This window comes from Callorhinchus milii, unplaced genomic scaffold (genome assembly GCF_018977255.1).
Source record: "Callorhinchus milii isolate IMCB2004 unplaced genomic scaffold, IMCB_Cmil_1.0 Scaffold4, whole genome shotgun sequence".
In the NCBI taxonomy this organism is placed as follows: Eukaryota; Metazoa; Chordata; class Chondrichthyes; order Chimaeriformes; family Callorhinchidae; genus Callorhinchus; species Callorhinchus milii.
In genome coordinates this window covers 16284331-16309208 of record NW_024704745.1, presented here as the reverse complement: position 1 = coordinate 16309208, position 24878 = coordinate 16284331, and the positions used below count along the sequence as shown (strand labels likewise).

Sequence of the window (24878 nt, the reverse complement as noted above, 5' to 3'; positions counted from 1 at the left end):
AAAAAGCAGATCCAAACTGAATTTGATCTCCTTTCTGTTTACAGCTAGAGTCCTAGATTAAGCACTAGACAGCATCAAGCATAGTCTGACGCATGTGCTGATGCATCAGGCATAACAGGAGGCCATTGGAGATTAATCACGACCCTGGTCCAAATCTATTCATTTTGGGAACAGTCAGACACCAGCCATTTCCAATTTATAGGTGTTTCTCCAATACTGTGAAACCCAATTAAAACACCCTTCAATGTAACACTCTTCCTTATAAGACGCGTAGGCAATGGACTCCGACATTTGTGATTTCAGAGTGAAAATCGTTACCATGAGGATAGCATTAATAGATTTGGTAGCGCACCATGAGAATATTGCAGAGCACCAGCTAGTTATCTGCCCACATGAGTAGCGTCGACAAGTGACGTCACTGATACATCACAAAGTCAGATGTGTTGACCAGAGTGGCTATTTTATGTTCTCGCAGGAGGACATTTTCTGTATCCCAATGACCGCCTTAGAGAAGGGCACCTTGCAACCTATAGTTTCTGCAAAGGCCGTCTTATCTGGTTCTACTCATAGCTAACCTCAAGAGGTTGGTCTAAAACTTTAAAAGTGTCCGATTACTAAATTGCAATAAAACATATTCAGCATGGTGGCATCACAATGATATGAAAAGCATTTGTTCAAAGAAGTTAGAAAAATAATACAAATCCACAATATGGCTGCTGTAGCTGGTCAGATTCCTGATCTACCACCTGTGAGCTATAATGCTAGGATCATCTGTGATGTCCCCATGGTTAAACACTCACAATTTCAGTGCAGCCACTTGAGTGAGACATCCTAGAAACAGACAGCTTCTCCTTCCCAGGAGAGGAAAGGGTCAACACTCTCGCCTCTGAGTCAAAAGGTAGTGGGTTCAAATCCCACGTAAGGAATTGATCTCAAATAGTCAAGATGCCACTCCAATGTACTGCTGGAGGTGTGTTGCATTGACAGGGGTGTGGTCCTTCTGAGGTCTTGTCTGCCTGTTAAGGTGGATGTTAAAGATCCCATGGCACTATTCGAAAAGAGAAGGGAGTTTCCTGGCCAACAAGCCCCCAAATAAAATTAATCATTAATTGTGGAATATTGCTGTGCGCAATTGTGCTGCCACACATACAGTCACTTAATTTCACACCCATTCCTGTAAAGCACTTTGAGAATTCCTTCTGACGTGAAAAAGCACAAAGATTATTATTGTTCCTAATGCTTATACTTATTCACTTCTAATCCACATTTGATTCCTTAATTACCTTAGATGATAATTAAGGAACAGTACAGAAAATTATGTTAATATGTGTTCTTAAAATACCTCTTCCTAAGAAGTTAGGAACTGAGCAGTTCCCTTCACTTTGGGAGAATGCTTTTTTCCCAGAGCAGAAGCACATTTTAAAGCACGTTGTATTGTAATTTAGCGAGGAACCCAATTTATTCAACCATAGCCACTAGAAAGTATTTTTTATTAACTTTAACATTTTTTACTTTCAATGTTATTTTTAGGTCAGTTTCTTGCAAAGACGCATGATGTCCAATTGGTACAAACGCAGCCCAATAAAAGGCTTGGCTGGTTCTGTGCATGGTATTGAGAAAGCCTTTGAGAACTGCACTGTTTGACCCCATTGTTACTGCTGGAAGGGAGACATGCTTTTTGAGGTGAAGGAGGAGATTCTGCAGGCTTTTTTCTTGTGACAAATGGAACAGAAGTGATCAAGCTTTGGTTTATTTAAAGGAATCTTTTCTCTGTTAAGAGCAGAAAGAGTACGCAGACCAGTTGGGAGTTCTTTATTAATGGATATCTGAGCCAGCTCTATACATGATCTGGAGATAAGGAAGTGGTTAAGAACCACAAAGTGTACCACCAAAAAATTCTGAATGGAACTGCACAATAATAAGACAATGACCGAGAGGAAAGAGCGTATATGTGCATCAGTGCACAAACACAAAACATAGAGGAAAGTGTATGTGTTTGAGGTGATAGAAATCTTTTAAAAGTCACACGAAAAATGCAGGGGATGAGAGCTCCATTGAGGAATTGAGCACTTTTTTAAAAAAAGTAAAAGGACTTCAGGCAGGTAAATAGTCTAAACTTTCATCCTCACACACCCAGCAGGTACATTCCTGCAAGTGGTTGCAGTTAATCCTGTTAGCCTTATTTCTTAGGATTCCTTAATGCTGGTTTGGAAATCAGGCACTGACTGTTTCCATCAGCACCAGAGATTCCAGTGGAAATCTTCCTTGATATCTTTGCTGATTTTACACACAGCCCATGGTTTTAGATAACTTTTTTTTATTGAGCACTTAGTAATGGGGTATTTGGAGGACAAATACATTCATTAATCACGATGTAAGTAGACAGTCAATAAATAGATTGTAGTCAGCACTTCTGGTTAAAGCACTTCTGGGGCAGAATTTTACCTGAATCTAATACATTTTACCATGACATTTTAGATTGTGCAGAATTTGGCAAATTGTTAAATACAGCCTCAACCTTGAAGTTGTTTTTTATTGTAGTTCTTAAAATAACTTAAAATAATAGAAAATCAGTTTCAAAATTAAGACTCTATTTAAGAACTTGCCAAATTCTGGATGCTCTGAAATGCTATGTTGAGTAAATCTGTAGTCAGGTTGAAATGTTTCCCTTTGCATGGCCACCACTTGTTCCATGCTGAAGTAGCTGATCTCATCAGGGCAGTGGTTGGTGCACCTCAATATATCAGGTTAAGTAAAAATCAGAGTTCCTGCTCCTGATTGCTTTCCAGAGGTGCACGTGTGTGGGTACTGGGCAAGGGTGAGGCTCCACTATGTCTCCCCACCCCCCAATCCTTCAGTCAAATAGGCTGCCAAGACTCACTGTCAAAGCTTACGCACATGAAGAATGGTCACTTCAGAGAGATGTTGGAAGGTGCTAGGGAGCCTATAAAACTGGACCTCCTTAGGAGTCGCCAAATGTAAGCGTGGTGGAATGAAATAATTCAGCAATCAATAAAAAAAGGAAATGTGCATCTAGGATCACATTATGGCATCCATTTAATCAGCTCACCATAAACCTAAACCTAGTACAAATAAACCAGCAAGGGGAAACCAACTACATAAAAATGTGTTGATAGTACAAAGTGTGCTTGGACGGCCAATGAAGGTCAACAACTTGGAAAAAAAAATGTTCTTGGCTTAAGGAACAAAACAAATGAAAACCACAATCTAATGTCCATGACCTCACATGTGAGGGGAAAACTCTTTCAAGTTCAATACAACTAACAGCTTGTCTCTATTTAGCCTTGTTTTAGATCTAGTCTGCATCAGCATGCACGCTTTCCCCCCCTCCCCATTCTTTTGCCTTCAGTTACACTTGAGCTCTTTGACTCAAAAGGCCTGGAAGAGATTAAGAGTCCGACCGCAATGAAAGTCCTGGCACACACTCAAGTCTGTCTGGGATACTCTGGCAGAAATGCGCGCAGGCTCTGCATGAAGTGGGCCCACACAGGGAAAGCAGCAATAAAAGACACACATCAAGGTACTATAATGTAGCAATTCTCTAAAGCAAACAGACTCGGCCTTCAACAACTATAGAATCACTTTCTGGAAGCTATTCTTCCCATTGGCATTTAGATATTAAAGCTTCAGTTTTGTTTCGTCAGAGTCCTTGTTACACTTCAAGGCAACAAGGCACAGTGTGATTTACACTACACAGTGGCTACATTTTATTTTCAAATGAAAGAAGTCAATCGCATTGTGCTATCAAGAATGAAATGTGGGGGGGCACACTCATTTCTTTGGGATGGTCACCGGGTCATCTGAGACTGACAAGGTAGATTAGAGGGATAGACTATATTGCTGTTGTGGCATTAGCCTCAAGCAGCCCTTGGCAATCAAAGAGTTAACATCGCTTTCCTCTTTGGGGCCCACAGTGGTTGTTAGGTCAACACTTGTAAAGCTTCAAAGAGTTTATGTCCTCCCAGCCTGACCTGCTCAGTGATCTGCACACTGTTTTGATTTAGCTCCCGCCAGTCAGAGACTAGCACAACAAAATGCAGCAATCTACGAAGTTTAAAAAACTTCCACGAAGTGTACTGCAAAGTCTGCTTGGAAAGCTAAGAAGCAAGCAAGCTAAGAAGCATTACCTCTGAGCAAAAGCTCACTTACCAAAGCGAGGATCAAGCCTTGGGTCCAACCAAGAGGTGGTCTTGTTCTTGTGGTTTATGTAGTAAATCTCCCCATCAGGGGTCATGCCTTGCTCCCAGCCATCGGGAAATGGGCCTGAACATAAAGGAAAGGAATTTATGATGGGCTGCTAAACAGGCTGAAATACTGCAAGCTCAACAATTACATGACAACCGTCAGAAAACCGTGTAGAAAAACAAAAAAAAAATCCTCCCAAAGAATTAAAAGTAAATTTGTTTTTGAGCACAAAAGGCAAGATCCAAAATAAGGAGACCAATAGTTGCTACATAAAATCGTCGAACACGTGTTTATTTATGGAAAGGTCATGCCAGTAACATCTGAACAATACAGTGCAGGCTACCACAGTACAATCGTGTTGGAATGAATCCACGTAGAGTTTTCAGACCTGCAGTGCTCTATTCAGATGCAGAGTGAATGAGCACACTGGACTGGACTTAATTTGGCTTTGCATCCCCCCCCCACCCACCCCCCTTTCTCATTTATTCTGCAATGGGAAATTTAGCGAGAGAGGTAATGACTGTGCAGTGCGTATGTGCCAGCATTCGAGGGGAATAGAAAGAAACAAGGAAACATGTAAACAGAAACTAAACCCAAATTATAATGGGAGACTACAAGATCTTATGGTCAAAAGGGCTTTTTTAAAAAAAAATAATGCTGGTAGCAAGGCACATTATGGGTTAGTGTCAGAGTAGCAGATGGAGGATTTTCCATATAATGATTTCTGATCCTGGCTGAGCATTCAGTTGAGCTGCTGAACTCAGTTCAAGGCTTGGATAAATTGATTGTCTAAACTAACAATTGGGAAATGGCTGAGTTCTATGTTTTTTTTCCTTTCAGAAAGGAAATGTGAGCCCTGAAATTCCACCAAGTTTCAGCCTGTAAAACCATTTTGTCTTAAAATTTAACCCTGCACGGCATGGCGAAAAATTCCCAAAACAATTTTTAATTTGTAAGTTTATACTTTTAAAGGCCCTGCAGTGAACCGCTTTCCAAGTATAAGACAGAATTTAAGAATTTGAAAATTCTGCACAATCTTAAAAGTTTGAGACAAAAGGGTCCTACAGGCTGAGACTAGGTGGACTCTGGGGGCGACAGTTGTTTTACAAAAATAAAATTTTGTCTTTGTTAAGTAGAGTGTGCTGCTGGGACATGAAACTGATCGCAGGACAAAAGTCTGTTTAAAACAGTCAACACTGAACTTTGTCAGGTAAAGGTGGCAAGGTCACCGAGGAAAGTTCTGTTGATCATAGTTCCTGGTCAAACATAGTGCAGAAAGGGCTGCCTTAAAATGATTGCCCCAATAGTCCAGGGGATTTATTCAGTGAGAAGCTGAATCACACACACTCAGGTTTAGACCTGTTGTCCTCTTGAGTTAGTTGGAGCAGCGTCGGGGTTCTTCAGTTGGTCTCAGTACCTTGAGTTAGATAGGAAAAATATCAGGCAGGATTCCAACTGCTGATCACTATCCATTGCCCCTTTCTGGAGGTGCAAAGTGTGTACTTTGGGTGAGGACAATAACAGCTTCACGTGTCCTCAATGATTGACTGAATAGTCTGCATACCCTCACTATGCATACCCTCACTGCTATGGATTACACATGAACTGTGGTCACTTGGACAAGGAGAGCAAGCCAATACTCCAGTGGAAATGTACATCAAAAGGAGTAAAAAAAGGACTCAAGTGTTTTCTGAAGGAGAAAAGAACTGGAGGGACAACAACCAACAATTTACATTTATATAGCACCTTTCACAACGGAAGGATGTCTCAAAATGCAAGAAAAAAATAAGATTGCTTAAGTGGAATTTGGTCAACTTCAATCAAAAGCAACTTCTAAAATTGCAGGAAAAAAATCCTTAAAGACTGTTCTCCTGAAGATGAATTTGCAGCAGAACTTCCTATCCCATAATCACAATTATTAAGTCAATAAAAAGGCTGAGTGATGCCTGCCTCGTTTAAGCAACACTTACTATAATAAGCAATAACACTCAGAATATAGAACAGAAGCAAATCGATTTTCAACTCTTCTTTCAAGCATTTAATGAATTGTTTAGCTATAACTTTAAAAAAAAGTGGAGAGATTCAACTTTGCAATCTGATATACACTCTGTAAACATAGGATCTGTTATATTCTGGAGAGAATTCTGATTGGGTCTAGACTTTTTCCTTGGCACTTCAGAGTGCACAAAGTTTCGACAAGTTTTAAAATCAGTCTTAATTTTGAAGCCAGTTTCTGTAGCTTGTTTTAAGAACTGCAGAAAACCAGCTTTAAAATTAAGAGGGAATTTAACTATTGTCCAATATTTGTTTGCTATCAAATGCTAAGTAAAAAGCCCAAGTCTAGATCCAGGTGGAATTGTCGTCCGTCCATTCCCCCCTTCATTTCCTTTGGAATTAAAACCATGTTCACGGAGGTAGAGGAAAGAACAGAGTGAACTGGGGATTGGCCTTGCACAAGGGTTTGCTTGAAGAGGAACTCACTCTGTAAACACAGGATGTGACATTGCGTTGTCTACTCACCATCACTTTGGACACGTAAATGCAAGGAAATACTCAAAAAAGTTAATGTTGAGTCCTGCCTGATTTGAAAGTGCTGCACTGGTTCCAGATTGCGTCAGGTAACTGGCTGCAGGGAATCCTGTTCAGGAAACGATTAGGACGATTTTCCCCATTATTCATCTAAAGCAAATTTGTTTATAAACCCTTTGTCCAATTCCCTCCCCCACCCCCAATCTGCACATAAAAATGGTTCAACCTTCCTCCTTCCCTGTGGGAAACACCTGGCCTTCTCCCGGGAACAAAGCACAAGGCTGGAACTCGGTGCAGAGAGGATGTGAGCCAAGGAGTTACAAGCTGCTCATCTGGTGCAGAAAACTGAACATCTACAAGGCAGAAGCCATTCTCCTCCCTCCTCCCCCCACATACAAACACATACCTCCTTGCTTCTTGCTCTGACTTCTTCAACCTTCCCAGCCTCTCTCTCTCCAAACTCATTGAACCGCAATGCACAACCTTGGCATTTAGCTCAAACCCAGCACTCTTTTCTCGCTCACATCTGGTCCCTGACTTCTCTGTATCCTTACCATATCATCCACCGCTGTCCCTACCTAGCTCATGTTGAATGCTGCCTAAACTGTCATTCAGATTTTCATCACCTCCAGACTTGACTTCCCAAATTCTCTCCTCGACGGTCTCCCCAGCTCCAACAGCCACTGGCCTCAGATCATCTCAAACTCTACGAAATGCTTTGAGACATTTCAACATGATAAGCAATAAATGCTACATCAAATGCATTTATTATTATATCTGTGAGACTGTATACACGAACTTCTCAATTCTAGCCTTTTTTTTGGGTATCAATTGTGCTTAATATTTATTCCTCCCTCCGAATGCCTTCAATCTTCTCCTGAAAACAGTGACTTATGATTGAATAGGCAGCTGAAATAGTAAATATGATGTGTAATGCGAGTACAAAACACCTTAGCAAAATGATGAATCTTCACATAGGCACGAAGACAGTAACTGCTGGCGAAGTTAACAGTGGGAAGGGTTGTAGGGTGAGGAAAAGATATTAGTCGAGCTGTATCTTGTTCTGGTACCTGCTCCATTCATGGCCTTGTCCATACATTTCAGCAATAGACACTGTTCACGATCCAGAGTGTGACCTGATTTCTTCCCTATAGCTGAGCAACACTGAAGCCAATTGCAGAGTCCTTACCTTTACCTGCTCGAGATCAGCTAATTCAATAATTCATTTAAAGACTGAACCTAAAGCTTTCTCTGTCTATCTCTCAGTCTCACATTGCACATCATATTTACTAACTCAAGGCATTAGGGAACACCTTTTTCTTAAAAAAAACAATAATCAGAACTCAAAAATGCAGTGTTCTAGGTACAGTATATCCTGATGTTATGTAATATATATCTACAAGCTTTCCCAACTTGCAAATGCTGTATATCCCTCAATTTGATTGTAGCTTGTAGTCCAGGCGGTGTTCAAATCACTATACGGTTACTTCAAAGTACAAAAATACCAAAGCCTCAACTCCACCTAATATTTACTAAAACATACAGTTCGACAATTTGTAGTCTAACAACAAAGTCATCACAAGCATTTACACACAAAGTTCTGTTCAAAATCTCTTTTGACGAACTTCAATACAATAATAATAATAATAATCCTTGCATTTGATATAGCGCTTTTCACGTCGGGAGGACGTCCCAAAGCGCTTCACAGAATATAAGATAAAGTGAATTGACTGTATATTTGTGGGCGAACGCGGCAGCCAATTGTGCAGAGCAATGGCCCACAAACAGTCGTAGATTGAAAATGACCAATTTATTATTGTTTTTTATTTTGGAGGGATTATTATTAGGCGTGTGGAATAAGGAAACTTGCCCAAGGTTTCGCCCTGTCTGGAATTGAACTCAGGTCTCTCGCTTGCAAAGCGAGTGCTCTAACCACTGAGCTACAGGACTCCAATGAAAAATGACTACCCGGCATAGGATGTGGCCAATGATGATTTTACCATTGAAAAGGTTCAACAGGTCGGATCTTAACCTATGAAAAATGTTACCCTTTCTTGAAGATTAATCAATTACTGACTGCATTCCATTCCTCATGAATTAACAAAACACAGATTTACAAATATCTCTGTATTGAAATAAAAGTATTCTCACTTGACACTCAGCCTCTTCCCTCTCGGAGAAGGATTCAACACAAGGTTATAAAAGCCTGTGAAAGGTAAAACTATCGCCTTCCTTGTGCAAGCTCCAGAAAAGTCACCTTTTCTGCCGCAAACTCAATTCCCACCGCGTCACATTTACTCAGGGGGAGTCTAGGGTAGAAGGATTGGGGGGGTGGAGTCTAGGTCAGAATTTGGCTGACTTGCCTCAACCCCTCTGCCACACCACCAGTCAGTCAGTAGGTGGTTGTGGGCATTTGAAAACGGCAGCGTGATCGAGAACAAGTACATGTAAGTCGTCAACAACAACAACAAATTGCATTTATATAGCGCCTTTCAAGTCAGTCAATCTGGGTTGATTTTGGACAACCTCAAAGTGGGTTGGGAGGGGGTGGGGGGGTTGATCATGAGCCCTCTGCCCCACCCCCCACCCACTGACTCCCCCACTACATTTATTGGTTAGACATCAGTTTGAGCCAGAGATCTTATTGTAGCCTCAGCATGACATAAAGCAGATTCCCTGCAGTAAATGGACCTTTTGCTGTGAGGTGCTTTTCTTTTGGTGGCAGGCTTTTGATTTGCCATTTTTAAACCCCATTTTCTGAGGGCAGGGATTCTCCTTCCCACCTCCCTGGCTCCTGTTTATCCATGACAAAGCTCTAATAGGTAGGGGGGTCCTAGCTGGACTAGCATCAGGAAGCTTTTCCATGAGTAGGTGGTATATATATGTAGAATTCAGTGTGGCTACTCTTAAGCACTCTGCTGTGCGCAATTGGCTTACGTGTTTCACCCACAAAACATAGTCAATAAATAATAATAATACTCTTAAGGTTTCTGCATGTGTCAAGACACCCAGATGAACAAAATAAATTTCTTTCACCAAAAACTGTGACAATGTGTCCCAAAAAGAATCCCATCAAGATTTTTGAAAGGTAGATAAATAGAGAGGATATAAGGGTACATAAGGTATATGGAGAAAAACAAGGAAATGGAATTACAGTATAAAATCTGCCAAGATCTATTAAAATAGTGGAACTGGCTCAATGGACCAAATCGTTCCTTGTCCATAAGCCACCATCAAAAGAATACTGGGATTTAACTTTTTTTTAAAAAAAGTGGTCAATTTTACGGATTAGAATATTTGGGCTAGAGCCAAATATCAAATAGTTATTTTGTAACTAAAAACAAGGTAAAAGGTTGATATTATAGCATTCAATAAACCATATTGCACAAAAAACTCTCAAGGTGCAATTTTTCCAGTGAAAATCAGCTTTGTTTTGCAACCCATATTATTTACGTGGAGTCCTGGACCGTAGTGGTTAGAGCACTCATCTCACAAACGAGAGACCTGGGTTTGATTCCCGGCAGGGTGAAATGTTGGGCAGGTTTCCTTACTCCACACGCCTCTGTTTACCTAGCAGTAAGTAGGAACCCAGTTGTTAATCGATTGGCGGATCGCTTTTCTGAGGATAATAATTCCTTCAAAAAAAATCATAATAATAATTTGGTCACTCAGTGCACAACTGTTTGTGGGACACTGCTGGGCTCAATTGGCTGCCATGTTTCGCCCACAAAATACACAGTCAATTAATAATAATAATCTTTGCATTTGATACAGCATCTTATCACATCTTCGAGACGTCTCAAAGTGCTTCACAGAATATTTTGTAAAGTGAATTGACTGTAGAGCTTAAGACTAACTTTGCAGTATATTCTGTGAAGTGATTTAAGATGTCTCGAAGACGTGATAAGGTGCTATATCAAATGCAAGGATTATTATTATTACCTCAGAAGTGCTGATTGAGGATTCATTATATCAATTGTGGTTCCTATTTTTGTTCTTTACACTCCTCCGGTACAATTCTGCGACAATTATATCAATGCACTGCTCCAATAAAAAAATCACAAATTGGGAGGTCATTTGTAAAAGTTTTCACAAGTAGAAAATGCTGCACATACCCAGACCTTAGAACTCTGCTCAAAAGATGATCTGTTACCACGGTTTTCCATTGGCTATCAACCAACTTCAACGAAAAGCCGGAAATATGATTCAATATACACTTATCTGGTGCCTTTCACATCAGGAAGGTGTCTTAAAGCACTTCACAATGCCACCTGAGCACACAAACTGGGATGTGTGAGAGAGAGGTGGGAGCAGAGGAATGGGGTGTGGAGAGGAATGATGACTCAAAGCGCGGTCAAAGAATTATGTTTTGAGTTGAACCTTGAATGTGGAGAGTGAGGGAGCAAAGCCAGGGGACTCCAGGATGGAGTTCCAGAGAGTGGGGCAGGATGGCTGAAAGTCCTTTCATCAACAGCGGGGCCAATGTTCAGTAGAGTTCTGGTGGGTCAGAGTGAGACACTACAGGATTCAATATTTGCAAATCCTTTTATGAATCATGCAAGTTAGACCCTCTCAATCCCATTGTCAAGGAGGATGGGTTTGCCTGTGCTTTCTCTCCCCCTCACCCGAAATTGATCCCCCTTACCTGAAGGTGTGGTGTTCATTAGGTTCTGCTGCACAGACACGGGGCTGGCGGGCACAGACACAGACACGGGCATGGTTTTCCTGGGGTCTTGCCATGTTGTCGTCTGATCAACGTGACTAAAAAGAAAAAGAATCGTCAGGCAAAACAAAATCAGTGCCTCCATCAAGAGCTGCCACTAAAGTCTTTATACGATAGGTAGATTTATCTGCACCATCGAAAACAACCATCATTTTCTACCCAACAATAACCCCACTGTGTGCATGCATGCGCCTGTCTGTCTGCGTGCGTGCCCTGCTTTTGTGCACATATTGCACATCATGTAGAAATTAACTGGCGATGGTTAGAAAAATTAAAATTCAGCTCAATGTAATATAATCCTTGCATTTCATCTCTTGCCTTATCATGTTGGAACGACGTCTCAAATCTTTTCACAGGAATTACTGTGAAATGGGAGTGACGGTGTACGTTGCAGCACAAATATAGTTGATTTTTCACTTGGATTAACTCCATTCACTGGGTTTACTTGTGTACTGAAAGAAAAAGTACTCAGACCACCATGCACTTTACTGGATCAGCAGCATCTAAACACGTGATGTGAACTACAGAGAGGGTGACTGCAGCCCACTGCCGACGACGTCATCGCATGTAGGAACCCAGGAGAAGCCAGGGCAACAACAAAATAAAGATGGCAGGAGGCCAGAGAGCAGCAGACGTGTTAAGGTGTTGGACAACAGGGCACTGTTCTCTAGTCTCCAACACACATAACAATTCCATGCATTAAATGAGGGCCAGACCCAAGTCAATGCTTCTCCATTGTACCACCTAATCTGCTGCTGCACGGCAGTAAAGCCAGAGGGGAAAGCAGCACAAGTGTAGAATAAATGTAGCGATGGTGGGGAGAGAGGACATTGTGACATCTCCATCTCCTCCCACCTCATGAATTCTCTTCATAGATTATCTAATATAAATATCCTAAACTCTGACAGAAGTGGTATATACTGTGTTATTTATTCTACGGCTATTGCAAAACCAGTTACTCTTGAAATGCAGTGCCCCTCCATTTAGCCAACAGGTAAAATGAGCAGTTTTAGTTCCCACAGGAACTTTCACTCTTGAGAAAATCAAGACTGATGATTCAGTCACAAAAAATTAACCCAAACTGGCTGGAACACCTGGATGGTGGCACCTCATTTTAGGTTACAACAACTACTTGTATTTATATAGTGCCCTCCACGCTGGATGGCGTTCCAGAGGTCTTAATAAAGGCAGAGACGGATGCCGAGCCAGGGGGAGCGGGAAAGGTAGACCATAGGCACAGTTGAGGAGGAAGGTCTTCAGGCGCAACCTGAAAATGGGGAAAGAGGGGCAAGATGAGACAATTGAGGGAGAGAGTTCCATAGCTTTGGTGCACAGCTGACAATGTTCGAGCGGAGGATTCGAGGGACAAAGAGGAGGCCGGAGCCAGTAGAGCGGAGGCAGCAGGTACTGCTGTCGGGAGAGAGGAGGTTGGAGAGATAGGGGTTGCCAAGGAATGGAGGGATTTAAACGCTAGAGTGAGGATCTTGAAGTCGACCCACTCTGTGACAGGGAGCCAGTGGAGTTTGGCAAGGACTGGAGTAATCGGACTGCGGAGTTTAGTGCGGGTGAGAATGCGGGCGGCGGAATTTTGGATGAGTTGAATTTTGTTAATCGTGAAGGATGGGAGACCGGCGAGGAGGGCGTTAGAGTATCCAGCCAAGAGGTGACGAAGGCATGGACAAGGGTTTGGGTAATTTGTGGAGTGAGGTATTGTCGGAGATGGGCAATGTGGTGGAGGTGGAGGAAAGCAATCCTGGTCAGGGACTGGATGTGGGGGAGGAAGGATAACTGGGGATCGGACCTGACGCCTAAGTTGCGCACGGGTTCAGAGAGTTTTGAAGGACAGATCGGGTAGTTTAGGAGGTCTAAACCCCAGGACATAAGACATCAATGGGAGCCAAAGAGTATGGCTTCCTCTTGTTGACAGGTTACTGCTTCACATGCAGTGGGGAACCTCGTAGACCTGGCGTATGTAGCTATACTTTATGCACAGCGTGCACAATGAATATTAGTGGCAATATTGAGTATTGTCAAGTACCAGCGCAGAGTCACTTGGGGTTAAAATTCCTGGGAATGGCGGGGGTAGGGGTGTAGTAAAGTTGCCAGTGCACTTCCAACGAGGAAACTGCATTATAAGCAAACACTGCTGACTTCAGTAACTGTACCACTAGTGGCGACATGTACCACACTTGTCCATATGGGCACCACTAGCAGGTTTATTAGATAGCAATTGCTGATTATGCTCTTCCACTGCCACTAACACTTCACTCTCGAGCTCAAAAGAATGGAGAACAATTTTGCTGTTTCCTTGCCACTAGAAACGAGTTTAGACATGGGATTAAACATTGAACTTTCTGGTTTGTATGATTCACTATCATTAACCCACAGAGCAATTGGAACATTTTGAACATCATGTATTTTAAATGACATCATCTCAATTCATATAAACAACCACGCGCATTTGATTATCTAAGAAAACTCAGAAACCAAGATTTGAATCTCAGCCTATGGCATTTGCATTTATTCTTCCCCGAGGAGGTGACTTTTTCCAGTCTCGGTTGGTTAATCTGGGCAAGATAAATGAAAGGAAAACTAGCTGCAGAAGATTCCCTTCCCTCATCACTTAACCATTTCTCTTGGCAAGTGGTTTGAGGAAAACGACTACACTATTATTTAGCTAGCAGGGAGAAGTGAAGTTAAAGAAAAGGAATGGTATTTGATTGATGCTAACCTCACATTGGTTTGAACTGCTATGCAATATGTTAGTCAAGGAAGAGGAAGCAGAGTTTACACCACAAATAACTGTGATACGTAATATTATTAGATGGTAAGTTAACTGTGATTATCAAATTGCTGTTAGCTTATGCACTTATACATTAGAAGGTTTATGTGTTTAAAAGTTTTTTTTCGCTGATTATACACTACAATAGCTGGTGCTCACTTTTGAATAGATCTCTTCCCCCACCTCCTTCCCAGTGACATTATGAATGGGGGAAAAGTTCTTATGGCCCACCCCCATTCCCATTCATGTTGTAACATGGGGTTTGTTCACACAAAGAGGCTGCTGCCAGCCTGCCTGGAACTAACAGCTACAAAGCACAGGCTCTCTTTATCAGACTTGGGATTAGAAGAAAGTTCAGAAGCACATATTTTCCCTTGATGCAAATCAATGAATATGTTTAACATTTAAAAATGTCAACAAACCAATTCATTGTTAAATATTCAGAATTGTACAAGATCAAAACATATGCGCAGCCCACCACTGGAAATACATTTTACAAATAAAAAAAACATACAAGGGTTTACCGTGTATTTTGCACTTATAATCAGTTTCATCTCCAGACTTAATAGTTCCAACTGCACTAATAAAATTATTCTTTTCTCAGGCTGGATCGTTACACAAGAATCGGCCAACTCATTAGAAATAAAAGTAAAATCTGCAGACTCTGAAAAGCTGAAACTAACATGGGAACACTGGAAATTTACAACAGATCAATCATCACTTGAAAGAGAGGAAGATGAGTTAATGTTTTGGGCATCGCCCTGAATAAGAGCAGAAACACTGATCTGAGAAAACTCTTCTTCAGTATTGAAGGTTTTTCGGGTTTTTAATTGATTTTCATTGCTACACAGTGCTACCCGTTTTATTGGATGAAAGTCAATAAATAAAAAAACAATTTTCACATTTAAAAAAGGAATTTGCCCATTCTATTTGGCCATGGTGATGCGCATACATCCTGAAACTTGCCTTGCTGTGTTGCTGGTTCTGGGAATGCACAAATATTGCATTGCATGGTAGGGAGATACTTACTTCTCTTTCCGAAATGTGCTTTACAAGCTTTAACATCCACCCAGACAGGACCTCAGTTTAACAGCTCATCTGAAGGTCGGAACCTCTGGCAGTTCAGCACTCCCCACACTACATCGGAGTGTAAACTCAGCTATATGCCTCTGAAGTTAATATATGAATAGCATGTCTAATAATAATCTTTGCATTTGATTAAGTGCCTTTGACATCAAATTGTCTCAAAGCTCTTCACACGTAAGTGTTGGGACTATGTATATTTTTCTAAACAAATATCCTCCTGAAGGAGAGCTAAGTGAAGTCTCCCTGGGGCTAAATTGGTTCTTATCAGAAGCTCCTGGCAAAGCTAGCCAGGTCTCGCAGTAAATCAAAGGCATGGCTGAAGGCTGACCAACACGTCTGGCACATCAATGAGATGAGCAAGTCTAAGCCTTAACATAATGGTCCTAGCTGGGCAAGCACTGTGCAACCAATATGTGTAATTACTTTTGAATGAATGGAGGCAGCAATTTTGACCCAACTAAAAGGGGATAGATGAAAAGCCAAACAGTGTAAACAGTTTGTGTCAAAATCCCATCTGAATAACACACATGGTGACAAATACCTATTTGGAATAATGAGAAAATGTTAAGTACTCAAAAGTAAAAATGCACATATGGATTCCCTTAACTTGAAAGACAATGAAGGCTGCAGAAAGAATACAGCTACAATTGGTCCAAAGGACGATCTCTGCATTGCCACCCAAAGCCCTTCTCAGTAATAACAGTTAAGTTTAACAACTTTTTTTGCAGGCAAATACAGCAGCCATTTCGCACACAACATGGCTCCTTAAACAGCCGTGAGGTGAATGATGAATTGAACAAAATAATTGCTGGACAAGACATTGGGAGAAACTCCCTTTTCTTTCCACATAGTCATGGGATCTTCACGTTCACCTGAAGAACAAGCAGATGGGAACCGAGTTTAACATCTCATTCAAAGGAGAGCACGATCAACAAATCAAAACAAGTGCCAACTTGTATGAGTAGACGTCCTGACACAGGATTTGAAGCCACAATCTTCTGATAGAGGCAAGAATACTAACTATATTAAGTATAGTGAAAAGGGATTGTTTCCTCAATTTAGCTGCATCTCAGGATACAAAAGCCAGTAACCACCATTTACTCCTCCCTACTGTGATGCCAATCGATCAGTCTGCTTCAGATCAAGTATCCTTCTCTCCCTTCAAAGCCCTGCTGGGCCACTATATATCCCCAGGCAGTTTAGTAGGCAGTTGTGGTGCTACCACGACTAATGAGATTTGAGGCCCTGCTTCCTAAGCAATGTTTTATGAAACATTCATGTTAAAATGATTGGATTGGATTAGAAAGTATTCCCCTTGTATATTTTTTTGAAAGGAGATTTCATCAGGTAAAAGATTCTGGTCGGAAACTGATCAAAATATTGGTACTTTGCATTTGTGGGAGTCCATCACGCTCCATTGCCTCACCCAAGTGTCCAGTCTACTCGTATGAGCCTAAACAGAGGCAAATCAGCAGGCTGTTTACGATGAAGGGTGATTGAGCTGAGACGGATTGTTTTTTCCATGTCCATATAATATACACCTTCCAGCAGGATCACTGGATAGCTCAAACACATGGCTGCTCAGAGACTGCCCTGCACAATGCTTTCTTGAAGCTCAACAAATGACCGGGGTACAATGTGCCTTTCTGCTGGCCAGCTACAAGCCAGCTATTCAATTGAAATTTCAAAGCATAAACAATATGTATTCACTTAACACAGATGATCCCATATCAAACACTGCAGACAGGATTCAGCTTAATTGATGGCAGTAGTGAAGAAAAGCCAGTAATGCTGGAAATGCAGACAGGTCAAATCAGCTACTGAAAGAGAACGATAGGTTAATGCTGGGGTATGACCCTTCATTGGTTCCGTTACAATTGGCCTCAGCACTCCTGAGCTTGGGGCGGTGGGAGAGGAGGGAGATAGAGAGAGAGAGAAAGAGGATGGAGGGAATAAACCAGGGTTGCAAGCACTAATCGCTGTCCAGTGATCCACTCTAGAAAGGGTATATAAGGTGAGGGCAGCATTAAGCCGCACTGTCAGGTCATTCCCTTATGGCGGTTTATGGGACATTGTTGTGCACAAATTAGCTGCTACATTCATCTACAAAATACACAGTCACTGCACTTTACAGTAAAAGGTGCTATATCAAATGTAAGGATTATTATAGTTAGTTATGGGGAAAATAGATTTGCCGATTTGGATTCAAGTACAATTCCAAAAACCTCTCTGTGCTCCCATTACAGAACGGAAATTTTACTGTGTGAAAACAATGAGTCATGCCTTGCTGCACCCTTGTTTGTGCAATAGTGACTCACAAGTGTTTGTGTTGCACTTAGTGATGGAGACAATAATGCATCACTTGCACCATTTGCTCTTTATTTTGGAGGAAACTTACAACACTTTTCCCCCCGCTTCTCAATTCCACTTCAAAATCGCCTTCCTTGCATTTTTGAAGCATCTAAACTAATCATTTTTTGTACTCCTAGTTCTCAACTGGCCAGAGTCCATAGCATTAATCTGCACCAAATAGGGCAAATTAAACCTCAATGGGAAAATGGAAAAATTATGAATTGGTTTTGGATTAGAATTCCGCAGGATTGAATTGGTTGCACTGGACTCTAGGCAACACTGGGCCATTATTCCATATCAGATTTATTGTAAAATATTAAAATTATTTGTCCAACAAGTACGCTGCAACCAAATGGAATAGAACCCTTAGTAGCTCAGTCGCTGGTACCACAAAGCTGGCAGATAGTCTTTTTAATGTTCTGGAAACAGTTTGGTATGATAGGGTAGTATCACTTTGAGCTGAATTGAACCCAAGAACCAAGAAGTGGTCAGTTGATTTATCCCTACTGCAAAGTGGGAAAGGTTTATTTGTAGCATGGCATCCTTCACTTGGGAAGAAAAAGACTTCTAAAGTCTAAATAGAACGATCAAGATTATCAAATGATTTTGCCTCATCAAATCGCAGAATAATCTGGGACAGAGCAAGAGTGTTCTCCCCTTGCCATTCCTCATGCAAATGGCCATATCCCACCATAATCCCTCTGGGAATTATTTTAAAAAAGAGATTATAGAGTGGTTGAACTAAACTGATATCCAAGGGAGTGGCTTCCATGTAAAATCAAGTTGGGAAGATCCCTTTGTTACATATTCCCGGTGTATTACAGTAAGTAATCATGAAATGTTGGTAAAAAGTGCAATATTTCAAAACAGATCATTAACATTGAATCAGTGATGAAATGCTACATTTGTCATTCTCAAAAACAGGTTATGGAACTAACCACCTCCCTTTACCCTCCCAAGCTTTAGCAATGGAGTTAATATATCGTATTTTTAGCTGCATTTATAATAATAATAATAATAATAATCCTTGCATTTGATATAGCGCTTTTCACGTCGGGAGGACGTCCCAAAGCGCTTCACAGAATATACTGTAAAGTGAATTGACTGTATATTTGTGGGCGAACGCGGCAGCCAATTGCGCACAGCAATGTCCCACAAACAGTCGTAGATTGAAAATGACCAATTTATTATTGTTTTGGGTTTTGGAGGGATTATTATTAGGCGTGTGGAGTAAGGAAACTTGCCCAAGGTTTCGCCCTGCCTGGAATTGAACCCAGGTGTCTTGCTTGCAAAGCAAGTGCTCTAACCACTGAGCAACAGGACTCCATTTATACAGCAATAATAATAATCCTTGCATTTGATATCGCACTTTTCACATCTTCTAGACATCTCAAAGCGCTTCATAGAATATACTGTAAAGTGAGTTGACCGTAAATTTGTGGGCGAAACACAGCAGCCAATTGCACACAGCAGTGTCCAACAAACAGTCGTGGATTGAAGTGACCAATTTTATTACTGTTGTTTTTTACTTGAGGGATTATTATCAGGCGTGTGGAGCAAGGAACCTTGCCCAAGGTTTCGCCCTGCTGGGAATCGAACTCGGGTCTTTTGCTTGGGAAGCGAGTGCTCTAACCACTGAGCTCAGTTAGGAGTCCTGTTAAAATAAACAATCTCAGTAATGGGGAGCAGCAATGCAGTGGAGAAATCATTGGATCTATGAACCATTATACAGTACCAAAGCGTGAGAGGATGTGTATCAAGGCGTGAATCACTATAATTACTCAGGGAGTGCACAAGGGATTTTTCATCAATTCTCGTATGATCCCCATTGTCCAAGGCATCACAAGAAGATCTCAGGTGCTCAGTCAACAATGTGATCAGTTTTCAGACATCCTGCTTATATAGTGAAAGGCACTAACACTAATGTAATTTGCTATCTTTCACTGCCCAATTTCTAAGAGTTGGACCACCTAGATTTAACCTGTCTTAAAATTAAGATGGTGTAGAATTGTGGAAAATCTAATTTTAATTTGGAATTTGAAAAATTTCCAAATTAAAACTACACTGAAATGTTTTCCACAAATTTGAATGATCTTCGATGATCTTCACAACCTCTGACTCAAACTCGCATTCTAAGTTGACACCCCAATGCACCTCTGGAGGTGGCCATCCTTCGGATGAGACATTAAACCAAGGTCCACCTGCCTGTTCAGGTGGACATTAAAGATCCCATGATACTATTCAAAAAGAGAAGGGAGTTTCCCTGGTGTCCTGGTCAACAATCCCCCAAATAAAATTGGTCATTCACTTCATGGCTATTTGTGTGCTAATGAATGCTGTGTGCAATTGGGCTGCCACATTCACCTACAAATACAGTCACTCCATTTCACAGTAAATCCTGGGAAGCACTTTGGGATATCCTCTGGACACAATAAGGTGCTGCACTAAATGCAAGTTTTTTTTATTATTATTGATTATTATATAATTTCAGGGTCCTTACAGTCTCCAGTGCAAGTAGTGGAAATGGTGCGTTAAATGCTATAAGCCCAAATGCTACAGTTCATTGAGATTCAATTGAAGACGTATTGTAGCAGTTAAAACCTGGTTTGGTTTTAGTAACGCTGTGGGAAACAATGAAGATGAGGAAAATTTCCATTCGTTGGCGAGGTAATGAGCCACAAATATGACATCAGTTGATCAATTAATACCAGGCAAGTCAAACTACTTGTTATAATAGAATCTCAGTAAGAGGGAGCTAAGATTCCTAAATACAAATCCTGGGATCCAACTTGATCAAAAACATCAAGCCTTGGTGGATAAACTGTGAAACTGCAGGCCAAGTTAATATTAAATCTTAAGGAAACCATTTTTAAAACTACAATTCTATAACAGCTCTCTTAGTGAAATCTGTGGATGACGATCTCAGCTCACACTAAAAAAACAGGCCCTGACTCAGCATTTCTGACAAACAAAGGCCATTTGCTTTCAAGCTCAGTGTTTTTGCTTTGCTGATCAAAGAGCTGCCAATTTTTTTCCCCTTCACTATTATAGTCTCAGGAAGAAGAAAAAATGGCTCAAACTCGATGGGGCCCCTCAGGAAGGGGGTCGTAGAGGTCAGTCGGAGCCAGGGCTTGTTGCTGGTCTCATTGGCCCACTTCCCTGCAGCTATCTCTCCTTTCTCTCTCCTCCCCCCCACACCCAATTCCACCTCCCCTACCAGGAGTTTGTTGGTCATGAAAACTGTGACATTAAAAGAATAAAAGCTTTTCACATTGAGGTCTGTGAGTAATACACACACAAAAAACTGCTGACAGCTCAGAGTTCTCCAGCAAAGCTGAACTACAAGCGACTCCGACACTCAACATTTAATTAGGTTCCGGAAGTCTTCAGGAAATCTCAGCAATTTAGGAGTGGGGGAAGAGGGAGCAAGTGTTCTCTCCCCCTCCATCACATCATGAAGAATGCTAATTCAAACTCTTCAGTGGGTTTTTGTCTAAGCAACAACATACAAAGCTAACATGTATTGGAGCATTGTAAATATAAACAATATCCTGAATGCTCCAATATATATATATATATACTGTATATATAAAAAAATATATACTAAATATATATAAATTTGAATACACTCCCTAAAAGGTGTACAAAAGTCACCTCTGATTCAATCAAGCCACGCTTTCAGTAAACATTTCAGATTTACAACAAAGAACCACTGCAGATTCTAGGACGGGGAGGGGGGGGCGAAGAGTAGGGGAATTAAAAGTTTCCTCTCCACTGTGGTTGAGCAGTTTGGACTTCTACATTAAATAATAACATTCCATTGAACCAACAGCCCACATCCGATACCCTCTTCCCAAAGACAGATTAATATGTCACTGAGTTAACTTGTTTCAACATCGCAACTGAAAGACATTTGAAAATTAACCAGTAAAAGAACTGAAGCTTTCCTCTTCACTGGTTTAATTTGCTGAACGATCATGATCCTAGAACAACTCTTTTATAACCAGTCACTTGTTAAGTGAGACTGGAAGGCAGGCAGGACAAAGCCACTTGACTTTCCCACCCTCTGATGCTAATATACACTTCACACATTAGTCCCATTTACTCAGAAGTTAGGCATAAATTTGGGTTCCTGTCAGGCAAGGTTTAGATTAGAAATTTTTGAGGGTCAGCCAGGTGTCTTGACACATGCAGAAACCCATCACCATAAGAGTATTCAAATCAGATAAGGTTCTACATATGCACTTGACCTTTGCATGAAATGTTCCCGTGTCTGGAAAAGTATTCTCTCCCTGAAGGGACGCACTCTGCTTATTTAATTCCGAAGAATATTAGGTGCAGGTTGGCGAGAATCAGACCAGAGTGAAGATGGTTCTCCTGTCACGCAAGGTTTAGACCAAAACTAACATGGTTACAGCATGTGCATTACCGTGGATCATTTTCGCAGCCCACACCACGACTGTATATTTTTTATTTCAAAAATGTAAATTCAGATAATTAATGGGTTTATTAGTGAATATCTGGTCTAAATTCTAATACTTACTACCCTGTCATTTGTTGGTTAGAGCAAAGTTAAACTTCCTCCTTGCTTGTGCAAGACTGTGTCCTGTCACAAATTTTCCATAATGAGGGCTGAAAATCAGGTCACAAACAGAACCTTTCAATCCAGGGTGGTCTAGTTTGGAAGTTGGGAGGGTGTGAGGTGTATCCTTGTTTTCATAGCATCTGATGACCAAAATTCTCAACAAAATTTCAAGTTGAGGCCAATTTTCTAAATCTGAAACTCAATTTAAGTCCAGAAGTATGGAAAACCAGCATCCAATTTAAGATTGAATTAAGAATTTTCCAAAATTCTGATTGATCTTCAAACGATGGTCTTAAGGCTGAAACCATGAGAATTTGGGGCCTCTGAGATTCAAATTCCATTTAGCCGGTAAGACTATTTTATCTTAAAACGTAAGATGCTTCTAAGATGCTTTAACAGGGTTTATTGTACACTAATAGACAATCCGACCATATGAAAAAATACAAAAAGAAACCACTGAAAGGTATGGAGGAGTAAATGGTTCACACGTATGAGCTGCCATTCTACAAAAGAGAAATTCATAGTCTTACAATTAAGATGCACTATCGACTGATTCGCCACAAGCAGAGATGGCAGAGTCAGTTTTCCTGTTAAGTTCTCAACAGCTGTATTAGTCAGTGGNAAAAACTCAACTCTTAGTCAGACAGGAAAATCAACAGTTAAACACAAAAGTTTCCAGCCTGCATGTAAACAGTGCTATTATCAGTCTCCCTTCAGCCAGCATTCTCCAACAAAAACCCAGAGGATAAGGTTTGCGGTAGTTCAGCTGATCAAGGATCAAGCCAATTTTTGAAGAAAAGGAAACAAGCTTTCAGGATAGCAGCAGGGTTCTTCCTGAGCAAATCCGGCCTAGCTTGCGTGCCACTGGCCCTGCTCCATTGAACCTGAAGTACGATTAGACCTTTCAAACACCAGCAGGCATTCCCTCTCAAGATAAATGTCATAGGTTCCTCTGTTATATTCCTCCCACTCCCTTACTTTATAAACCTTTCTCTTCAGATCCCGTACTCTAGCCAAAATGTTGAATTAACAGATGTCTTAGAAACAAGAGGCTCTTGTGTCCAGCAACTCGGGTGTTTGGGAGCAGTTTGCGTTACTCTCACTCAGAGTGTTACTCCCTATGCTTTACGGATATCTAAACTGACCCAAAAGAGATTAAGAGCTCACCAGGGGCCTGAAATTCCTTATGGGTTTAAAACCATTGTCTTAAAATTGAAAAGTCAGTCTTAATTTGGAAACTGGTTTTCAACATCCTTTTTAAGAGCTACAGAAAACCGTCTACTTAGTCCAGACTGAATTTAGGCATTTTCCAAAATTCTGTGCCACCTTCAGTTTCAAAGCAATTTTAAGATTATTTCAGTCCTCAGGAAGAAGTCACAAATATATGTTCCAATTATATACAAGGTGTTACAATGTTATTAATCTTTAAAAATGTATACAGCGTCTTATCACATTGTCGAACCGTCTCAAAACTCCACACAGGATTTATTGTAAAGTGCACTTTGGAAGTAAACGTGGGATGCATTTTGCACCCATCAATGTCTTACAAACGGTCATGAAGTGAATGACCAATTTTATTTGGGGGATTGTTAGGCAGAGAAACTCCCTGCTCTTCTAAACTGTGTCATGGGATCTTTTAATGTCCATCTGAATGGGCAAACGGAGTTTGGGTATCATATATTACCTGAAGGATGGCACCTCTGACAATACAGCAATCCCCTGCACTGTTGCACTGTACTGGAGTGTCAGCCTAGCCTATGAGCTTAAATGGCCAGCATGAGCCATGAGGCTTGAACCCACAAGAAGAGGTGAAAGTGCTGTTAACTGAGCCAGGCTGACACATTGAATACCTTTGTTGAGGAAGCGTCATTAATTTCCCTGAAGAGAAAGGTGAAACAGGGCTGTTAACTGCATATGCTATTTTCCAGGACAACATGGACAAAAAAAAATATTCTCACTAGCCTTATTCAGGTAAACTCAGTTTACATCCCTGGGATATAAACTGAGTTCACCTGAATATAACTAATATAATTTTGGTATTGTACAGTCACTTGAACCAACCACTCTTGGGGAAGGTCTATTGAAGGAACTATTGACTACTAACACTCACCCTCTCTCGAATCATAATGACCTCTAGGGTGAGGTCCTGGAAGATATTCTTACCCTGAACAATAGGGAGTGTCTTCAGAAGAGAAGGCGGAGGAGAAAAGGAAAAAGATGAGATAAGTGTTTGATGGTGATGTTGTCACCCTTCTGCCACTAATCAGAGCTACCCTACTTTGAGGAAAATAGGTACAGAAGTAGGCCATTCAGCCCCTCAAGCCTGTTCCAGCCTCCACAGGAGGTATTATTTGCCTGCATTACAAAGGATGGGGGCAAACAAGAGAGGGAGAGAGACTCATAGTGGAAACTGCAAGAAAGAAAGGGTTGGGATCAACCAGGCATCATATTTCAATGATTATTTTATCCACCAAATACAATATACCATACAGACTTTCATTTAAAATTTACAGCTGTTACATATTGTTTCACAACAGACTTACAAATAACAGATATGTTCTAGCCAGAGGTTCATTTGACCAATAAGTCATCTTGTGAACTCAATGACACAAAAT

At 41.0% G+C, this 24878-nt stretch overlaps 1 protein-coding gene across 1 annotated transcript in view; it reads right to left on the bottom strand.

Annotated features, from left to right (window-relative positions):
- The window catches only part of yap1 (Yes1 associated transcriptional regulator), a 71664-nt gene that overhangs the window by 18609 nt on the left and 28177 nt on the right, over positions 1 to 24878 (bottom strand). Inside the window, exons 3-4 of the mRNA XM_042334073.1 lie at positions 11381 to 11496; positions 4171 to 4284 (exon numbers count right to left, since the gene is read on the bottom strand). Coding sequence (XP_042190007.1) covers positions 4171 to 4284; positions 11381 to 11496 — 230 coding nt within the window. The remainder of the gene's footprint in view (positions 1 to 4170; positions 4285 to 11380; positions 11497 to 24878) is intronic.